Below are 9,298 nucleotides of genomic sequence, written 5' to 3' on the forward strand. Positions count from 1 at the left end.
ATCTCTTGTCCATATCAACAAATGAAACTGACGTCTTAACAGGTAAAACCCTGTTTCTATAACCCTGGTCACAAATTCAGTCAAGTACCCAATAATATACAGAGTTTCTCAAAATGTGACTCTGGACAACCTGAATTCTGAGATAAGTCCCCACTCCAAGTCCGTATTCCCACCCCAAGTCAGTTTAAGACTCTGGAAATGGACCCTATCAGCATTCTTTTAAGAATCACTTCTAAGCATTTCTTTTAAGGTAGTTCTCATGCAAACTAAAGTCTGAGAAGCACTGGTACCTCCAGTAAAGCGCTCTTGACTCACAAAATATCCTTCTGTGAAGAGCATTAAAGTAAAAAAATTGTACAGAAGAAGAATAAATTTGGTTTCTTTTTTTTTTTTTAAGTAGGCTCCATGTCCAGTGTAGAGCCCAACAGGGGGCCTGAACTCATGACCCTGAGATCAAAACCTGAATGAACTGAGATCAAGAGTCAGACACAACGAACTGAGCCACCCAGGAACCCCAAAGTTTGCCTTCCCTTTAACTTCATAAAAGCAACTCAGAAAACAGTGTTTACTGATTTAGGGACAAATAATGAGAAAGTAACGAAGTTACCTGGTCCAGTTTGCGTTTCAATGTAGATACTTCCTTGGGGTTAGAAAAGGTAATATCCAAACCAGGTGAGATAGCATAGATGAACTCTATCTCGTATTCCCGTGCAGCAGAGATGAGAGTCATAAGTTGCTCTAAAGAAAAGAGTCCATGTTTTTAGAAAGCAGCACAGAAAACTAAAAGAACCTTCACCTTTCAACTAAAGAGAAGAGGTCATTTTCTCCAGTTTGCAATAGCTCAAGAAAGGAAAAGTCCCTTAAGTTTTACAAACTGTCATGTCCAATGTGACAACAGGCCATATAAAACGCCACGAACCTCATGTGACTTAATGTCACCCTAAAATCAATAAGCATTCTCTTCCTTTCACTGCCATTTCTCAAAAATATTCAATTAAGCATCACTTCTCTTACTGAATATAAACCATTTTTATTTCCTACAGTATTTGAGATGGTTTCTGTTTTTGTAGTTTCTGAACAACTGACACTCTTAAATAAAAAAATCTACATATAACTACTTTATAATTGAAAAAAAGAAAAACATGTTCTTAACAACCAGGGTTAAGTGATGGCCTTAACAATCCTTATCCTTTAAGTTTTTAAAATGTGACAGACAATTTTCCTAAGTAAAATAAAATCCTATTCTATGTATCACAGGATGTATCTTTACATAACTTTCAGTGGTATCTCAAGATAGTCATTTGACTATATTTTGATTACTGATCACATAAAATTTCATTACCAGCACCACCAAAAAATAATTAAGTTGAACACACACTTAAATTATATAGAGTAGTAAGCAACAACACTAGATGGAGATGGAATACGTTTTAATTGCTTCTTCATAATTTAAGAAAACTTTCTGCCTTCAGTGCCTTGGCTACACTCTGTAACCAAGTATCTTGTTAGCTACATGTGTATACCATTTAATTCCAAGTATAAAAATGTTTCCCCATTTACAAGTCCCCAAAGAAAAGTACCACTTATCTAATTTAGAAGGAGGTTCTGTGATGTACCATCTTATGTACAAATTTTATGTACTTAACTCAACATAAGACGACACATAGCAAGGATAGTTTGTGATGGCTTTTCACTTTAGTATAAGCCTAGACTAGGGTGAGATCTTTATTTTAAATATAGATAAGACAAGTAATCAAGTGGTCAAGACCAAGCCATACTTGAGTCTGAAGCAAAAGGATCAGTAATACGGATCCTGTCTTTCCTTAAAATTTTGGTATCTTGTTCGTGGATTTTTTTTTTTGCATTAATTCTGGTTTAAAAATTGCTTAAAATATTATTTATCTTGACCACTGATTTTTTTGGAGTCCCTTAAACTTTGCACCCAAGGCAAGCGCCTCACTTGCCTTGCCCTAGGCCTACTGCTTCAGCACCCTTTTGTCCAGTGGCCTACCGTTCAGACCACTGACAGAAGTTAAAAAGTACAATTTATGATTACAGAACAGGTTGGAGTCAGACTGGCATAACCATGAATCACACCATGGCTGTGCACCGTTAGTGCTACTCTTTCAATCTGCACTACAACTCACATAGAATTATCAGAAAGACGAAAAGGAAACTACCTACGAAGAGAAAATGAAATACTTAATAAAATTTTTGTATAACTACATCTGAAATATAGCTGTTTTCTTAACATATTCTGAATTTATGGATTAAAAAGAAAAAGATTACCAGCTTCCTCCACAGAATACATCTCTCGCCAAAACATCCTATGTTTGTAGTCATCTTTTGGGGCATACAAGTATGTATTTAATTCCCATTTCTGGAGCCTTAAGGGAAAGAAGTTTACATATGTATAAATAGGCAACAATACAGTATAGGCTATAAATCACAACATTTCCCTTTTCTTGGAACATCTCCATCTCTTAAACAGCTAATAATATTCTGGGGCTGTAGCTTTTAACCTTTTTGTAATCCAGTAGAAATGTAAAAAAATTTTATTACAAGAAATGTCAACATATTAAAGTCTTAAATAAAAACAGCTCCGAGTGACACAGGTGAAGCCCAAAACCTATTCAGTTTCCCCAAGAAACTTTGAAAACCCCTGGCATAGGTGAAGAAGAGGTAAAAGACCAAGGTAAAATTAACTTCTGCAACTGAGAAATCATCAAAACGCACCTGGCCTACTCAGTGTTAGTTTTTCTTCAAACAAAAGGAAATGTTAATGGTTTAAGACTCTCCTTCAGAAAGTAAAAAATTTACCTTCTAAAGAGTTCTTTTCTCTGTTCCATAACCCAAGGTCTTCCATAAAATCCTAGATTCAAAGTAAGAATGAAATTATTTTCAAGTTTCAAAATGTGGTAAACTGTTGAGAAAAGCAGATTACAAAACATACAGTACAATCCCATTTTGTAAAAAAGCGTGTACAATATACCAGTATATGAAGGCTATTTAGTAAAACATTAAGGTGTCTTTGGATGGTGATGTTATAAAATGACTTTTACTCCCTTTTTGCTTAGGTAAATTTTCTGATTTTTCTACCATTAACACTTATTACTTATACAATAGCTATTTTTAAAACACCTATAACATCATCTCTTTTCACTGCCAAAAAAGACCAAATATGTTTAAATCTAATTTAAGGTGTTTTTTTTTCATCTCTACACCCAATGTGGGGCTCAAACTCACAACCCCAACAACATGAGTCGCATGCTCCTTCGACTGAGCCAACCAGGCGCCCCTAAAACTAACTTTTCATTATTTTCTTTAAATAATCTCCACACCCAATGTGGGGCTTGAACTCATGACCCAAGAACTGGATGCTCTACTGACTGACCCGGTTAGGGTTAGGTGCCCCTAAACCTAACTTTTTAAAAGATCTCAATCTTAAAACAGAGGAAGGGGAAGCAAAGTAATCCCAAACCGCTTATAGTAACAATTACTACCTGAGAGAGAAGTTAAACTGACTTTAGAGTGGCGGTGGGAGAGTAAAAATGTAGGGGCAAAAAAAAAATCAGGAAGAGAATTAGAAAAAAATCTGACTGAATTAATTTTATGATAACCTTTTTTTTTTTTAAGTTCCTGATATAATAAAAGGGTCCAAAAATGCCTTAAACTACATTCACAACAAGTTCAACAGTGGAGCTGGCCCAAATAGGAATCTCAAGTAGTCTCAATTCCAGAGCAAAGGTCGGAACAACTGGAAATTCAAGAATGTGACTTGCTCCACTGTCCCAGAAGGGGGCAAAGCAGTACCAACACATATTGCAGGAAACAAATCCGCAGAAGAATGACTTAAGCAGTGGTATAAGCACCAACCTGGTATTTGCAGCTCCCTCGTGTGCTAATCACACCCTACAGCTTGCCTAACCTTTATTTTCCACCTCTGTCTAATCACCTGCAAGAGGTAAAGACAACCTCTCAGGAGTACTACGATTAAGATCATATCATGAACCCAAAATACTCTTCACACACACACAGTCTACTTAAGAGACTACCTAAAACTGAAATTTCTGTAATGCATTAAACTCCAATCTCTACACAGGATGGTTACTCTGTGTCACAAATAAGAACAATGACAACCAAAGAAAAATTCATTGCATACCTATGTATGAAACTGCAGCACTTTCAATCTTGACAATTCAGCGTTACCGCTTACAAGTAATTTAAACCATCAGGTAAATTTTATACACGTCTTTCTAGATTTCCTACAACACTTGGCATTATCATTTTTCTCTTAAAGGAATAGGCATTAAACACTCCTTTAGAGTTGCTTCAATATATAAAAGAAACATTTTATCTTCACAAACCCTAACTTTGCTGAGAGTCAGGTTCATGGTTTCGGTTAACTGTCACCACAAAGAGGAAACAGCGCTATTACATGAGTTATCACCAACAAAGGTGTGTAAGGAAAAGAAATTTTTTAAAAAGGAATCCTGCCAATACCCACAGTTATTTCCTTTCTTCATTCATTTTTTAAGAATGGCACCAACTTAGAACTACCCCCCCCCCCGCCAAAATCAGGTGCTCAGTCACCAAGAAAAAAATACATATGGAAGGAGGAACAATAGATGACAGACAACTCTATTCTGAGTAGTTCCTTTCAATACTATTTTGAAAAAAACAAACCAACTTATTTAAACCACAACGAGATTTTCTCTGTAATTACTGAAGATGTAGCAGGCAAGTTCCTTAGCTGCATTCTAGTCTAGCTCTAAAATTTCTATATCCCCTAGCACTTCTTCTCAACCCTCCACCCCAAGATCTGTGATGACAAAATACATACTTTTTCTAGACTCTCCCTGCACGGAAACAAGCCCAGTGAATACACCAACAGATTAAGTCACACAAAGCAATCATGTTTTCAAAAACACTGACTCCAAATACATAAGTAGTTTTCCATTTTGTCTTTCCCCCAAATTCTGCAAGACCTTTAACCTGTGAATTATTTCACTCCTTACTGTAACTACGTATTAGTCTGTTCTCCCCTATAAACTTTATCTAAAATACCACAACCACCACCCATCCTTCAAATGAATATATATGCTAACATTGGAAAAGCTGAAGCTGTCAACCAATAGGGCAACCCTTCTATTTCTCCTGATTTTTATACAGCGTTACCCCTATGCACACCATTATATACTAGAGACAACTAATAAAGCAGACAGCCAAGACTTCAGAAAAGTAAAATACATTCTGTATTCAAGGCAAAATCAATTAACACAAGTAACTCATGGTTCCATATAATGTTCAGTTGAATATCTGTCCACTATATTCATAAACTGTGATAGTCTTCAAACCATTTTCCCCAAAGACCAAAAAAAGAAAAAAAAAGAAAAAAAAAAAAAAAAAGCCGACATCTTTTGAAATGGGAAGGGAGAATCAGAAGGGCATTTTTAATCCTCTTCTGCAGGCCCTAAATTAAAATTCCGTATCTGACACTATTAAAGTCAAAGCTTCATCCCCCAGAGCCAAAGCACAGCAGTTGGCTAAGGACAATTTTCTAGGCTGCTAAAGAAACTCCAAAGGGTGGGGGCGTGGGGACTGGCCAGCAAAAAACAAAAAACAAACAAAAAAAACTAAGCAAAGGGAGAATTTGTAAAACCCTAGGCCGACCGTGCGTCTCTTCACTCCAGGAATACAAGCACATCTGTGTGGGCTGATTTTTTTTCCAAAGGGTGAGGACGGCAGCATTACATACGTTTTATCATTTGAAGAGACCACCCTAGGGAACAAGATCCCGAGGTACAAAGACGTACAACTCGGAGCCTAACACCAGGCTCCTCCCCGCCGCCTCCGCAGGAGCAGGCCTGGCTCCAGCCCAAGGCGGGTGGGGGCCGGCCAGTTAATAGGCAGCGGGGAATCCAACGCTGCAGAACAACGTGAGGGGAGAGGCGAGCGTGAGTAAAGACTGGCCCACCGTCGCGCCTCTCCCCTCGTCTAAGCAGGGTCAGGTTTCAGAGCCAAAGGAGTGACACCCTTTTAGAGCCTCCTAAAGCATCCCCTTCAGGAGGAGAGAATATGTTAGTACCGGGGCGGAACCGGAGGACGCTGTCGCCCAGCCCGCGCCAGAGCGCTCACCTTCCACTACGCCACACAGGAACCTCCGAGCCCCTCCTGCCGCCCCGGCCACCGCTGCTCCCCCGGCCCCGGCTGGGTTGTCTTCTCCAGGGGCCGGAGCTGCGGGCGGCTCCAACGATGCCCCCGCGGAGGCGGCAGGGTTGGAGTTGAGCTCGCTCTCCCGCTCCTCCAGCGCCGCCTGGCTCTCCTTCTGCACCATCCTCCTGCCCCCGGCCGCCGCCACCTCTGCGGGTCCTCCTCGGCCTCGGTCCGTTGGGCCGCCGGCCCGGAGCCCTGGAGAGGGCCTCGGCTCCAAGCGCGCGCCCTTCCTGCTCCTTCCCCTCCCCCTCTACCCTTCCCCCTCCCTCTCCGCAGGGACCCGAATGCCCGGATGAGAAGGGCGGCGGCACCGGCGCGAGCCCTTTGTCAGCCGCTGCCTCAGCCTAAGCTGGGGAGCCGGAAGCCTAAACGGAGAGCGAGGCCGCGACCTCTCGTCCCCTGGAGGCAGATAGCCAAACCTCCTTTTCTTGTTCGCAGTTAGCCTCTGCTGCCTCCGGATAATCTTAGTTCTTCGCTGTTTGCCCCCCGAAGCCCCTAGATCTCCTCCACCGCTGCCTCCACCGCCCGCTTCCTGTTTATCCGCACTGCGCCTGCGCCGGAGACCGGCTCAGACCGGTCCCCTCAGCCCGACTCCCCCCCTTCTTTTGGGCCAGCCTATTGAGCTTCATTTGGTAGGGGGAAATAGAACAGAGGATACGAGAAAAGCGGAAGGTAATGAAGGTAGTGGAGCGTACCATTTATGTTCGCCACCTCTAGAACGAGCCGGGCGCCCTGGAACGGACCATTACCTCTCCTGAAGAAGGGGAGTATGGGAGGAGGCTGCAGCTGGTTGGGGCAATAGGGATGGGAGGGTGAAAAAGAGGTGTTTACTCTCTCAATGCGCAGGCGCGGAAACGAAGCCTCTAGTTCTTAAAGAGATAGGAAGAAACTGACCTATTTTCTATTGAGATTCTTCTAATAAGTTGTCTCATCACAGCCCGACCCAGGATGGGTTCTGTGAAGATGACATTCCAAGGAGCTCAGCTCACCCCTCTGCCTTGAATCATTTTCCCCTAGCCCCAGCCTGGCGCTAACCCCTTTAAAAAAATTAAGTCATTAGTTCATCCTTCGTTCGGCAGAGACCAATTGAGCTTGCCTCTTGCTGGGCTCTTGGGCCACTATGAGCTCACAGTGTGGTGGTGGAGACAAGCAAGTACATGCACAATCCCCACATGGTGTACCCAAGTGTTGCGGGAACTCAGAGGAGGAACTGACTTAATCCTCCTTTGGTGAGAGGTGGCAGCCATGCTTTGCTTTTGAGTTGGAACGTAAGGACGAGTAGGAGTGAGACTGAATAGAGGGGAAGCGAAGAGAGCACTCCAGGCTGGTGGAACAGAGTACAATTGTGGCGAGGGGTGAAAAGGCCTGGCATCTTTGGGAATGGGGAGCGTGAACTGTGTGAAATCCTTGGGCCTTAGCATAAACATCATTTCCTTAAGGAATCCTTCCCTGAGCCCTAGATGGACTTGGGTCCTCTTGCGGCCATTTGTGCTCAGAACTCCCTGTAGTCCCGTCATACGCACTTTATTTACATTATTTACATTTACGTAGGTTAAGAGATCTGTTTCAGCTTGCGAGGTGTAAATGTGAAATGAGCATCTCAGTCTCATTCTGATCATTAAGACTTAGTATTGTCAATATTTTCAACTCCAGCGGTAGCCCAACTTGTAGCTCCAGGGGCTCTTATAGTCCCTCTTTCTTTTTAGTCCTGGGGTGTTGAGATGGGGGTTAGAGGCAAGCATTTTCTTAGGGGACCTCTTGTGATGCCAGTTGGAGGCCATAAGCAGCTTCAGTGGATATTGTGGTCCCTTGGAGGATTTGGGGTTATCATTCCAGCTGACCTCAGCCCTTAATCTCATGACACTTTCATCTTTGCCTCATGCTTGGCAACTGCTAGCAAGTCAGCAGCCGCTATTTCATCCACTGTCCAGACTCTGGGGTCCATGGCCTGGGCAAGATCCACTTTCCATATCTGCACCTTTCAAACTTGAAAGGAAATTCCTGCCACACACTCTCTCCCCAAACCACACCTCTACCCCCTAGTATCTCCAACAGGAACCAGAGGTTAGTAGGCCCATGATAAATACTTGTGGAATGAATGAAATAGGGCTCTGCACTCACAGTTTAAATTCTTTTTTTTTTTTTAAAGATTTATTTATTTATTTGACAGAGACACAGCGAGAGAGGGAACACAAGCAGGGGGAGTGGGAGAGGGAGAAGCAGGCTTCCCGTGGAGCAGGGAGCCCGATGCAGGGCTCCATCCCAGGACCCCGGGATCATGACCTGAGCTGAAGGCAGACGCTTAACGACTGAGCCACCCAGGCGCCCCACAGTTTAAATTCTGATTAGAGAAACATACAATAATAAATTCATTACATACACAGTGTCTCAGTTTGTAATAAGTGCCATGAAGGGAGGAAATCAAGTAATGTGATAAAGAGTAACCACAGCAAGGAAGGGCTACTTCAGATGAAAAATAACTAGGAATCTGTGAGTGAACCATGATAATGGCTTGGCCTAGGAAAGAGCAGTGGAGACAGGCAGTGCACCTTTGGTGGTGGAATTGTGACTGATTAAAGTAGTAGAGGGAGGGGGTGCCTACCTGGCACAGTTGGTAGAGCCTGGGAATCATGAGTGCAAGCCCCATGTTAGGCATAGAGATTACTTAAAATATAATAATAAAAAAATAAAGGAGTAGAGGGAGAGAAAAAAATGAAGACTACTAAAGACCTGAGCAACCAGGTAGATGGTGTCATTTATTAAGATGGAAACACCGAAAAAGGAGGAATCAAAACTCCATTTTGAACATGTTAAGTTTTTCTCTCTCTGTCAAATAATATCTAATTTTTTAATATTATTTGAAGGAGAGACACAGCGAGAGAGGGAACACAAGCAGCGCGAGTGGGAGAGGGAGAAGCAGGCTTCCCGACAAGCAGGGATCCCGATGTGGGGCTCGATCCCAGGACCCTAGGATCATGACCTGAGCCAAAGGCAGACACTTAACGACTGAGCCACGCAGGCGCCCCTAAAAATTTTTTTAAAATGGGGCACCTGGGTGGCTCAGTCGGTGCTTGTGTTCTCT

At 42.7% G+C, this 9,298-nt stretch overlaps 1 protein-coding gene across 1 annotated transcript in view; it reads right to left on the bottom strand.

Annotated features, from left to right (window-relative positions):
* Nucleotides 1–6,761, bottom strand: part of OGA (O-GlcNAcase) — a 28,434-nt gene extending 21,673 nt beyond the window's left edge. The window contains exons 1-4 of the mRNA XM_035027702.1: nt 6,139–6,761; nt 2,821–2,872; nt 2,290–2,387; nt 608–738 (exon numbers count right to left, since the gene is read on the bottom strand). Of these exons, the coding sequence (XP_034883593.1) occupies nt 608–738; nt 2,290–2,387; nt 2,821–2,872; nt 6,139–6,337 (480 nt within the window). The 5' untranslated portion in view covers nt 6,338–6,761. The remainder of the gene's footprint in view (nt 1–607; nt 739–2,289; nt 2,388–2,820; nt 2,873–6,138) is intronic.
* Between the last annotated feature and the right edge of the window lie 2,537 nt (nt 6,762–9,298).

The sequence above is a fragment of the Mirounga leonina genome, unplaced genomic scaffold (genome assembly GCF_011800145.1).
Source record: "Mirounga leonina isolate KUSES-001 unplaced genomic scaffold, KU_Mleo_1.0 Mir_114, whole genome shotgun sequence".
Taxonomy (NCBI): domain Eukaryota; kingdom Metazoa; phylum Chordata; class Mammalia; order Carnivora; family Phocidae; genus Mirounga; species Mirounga leonina.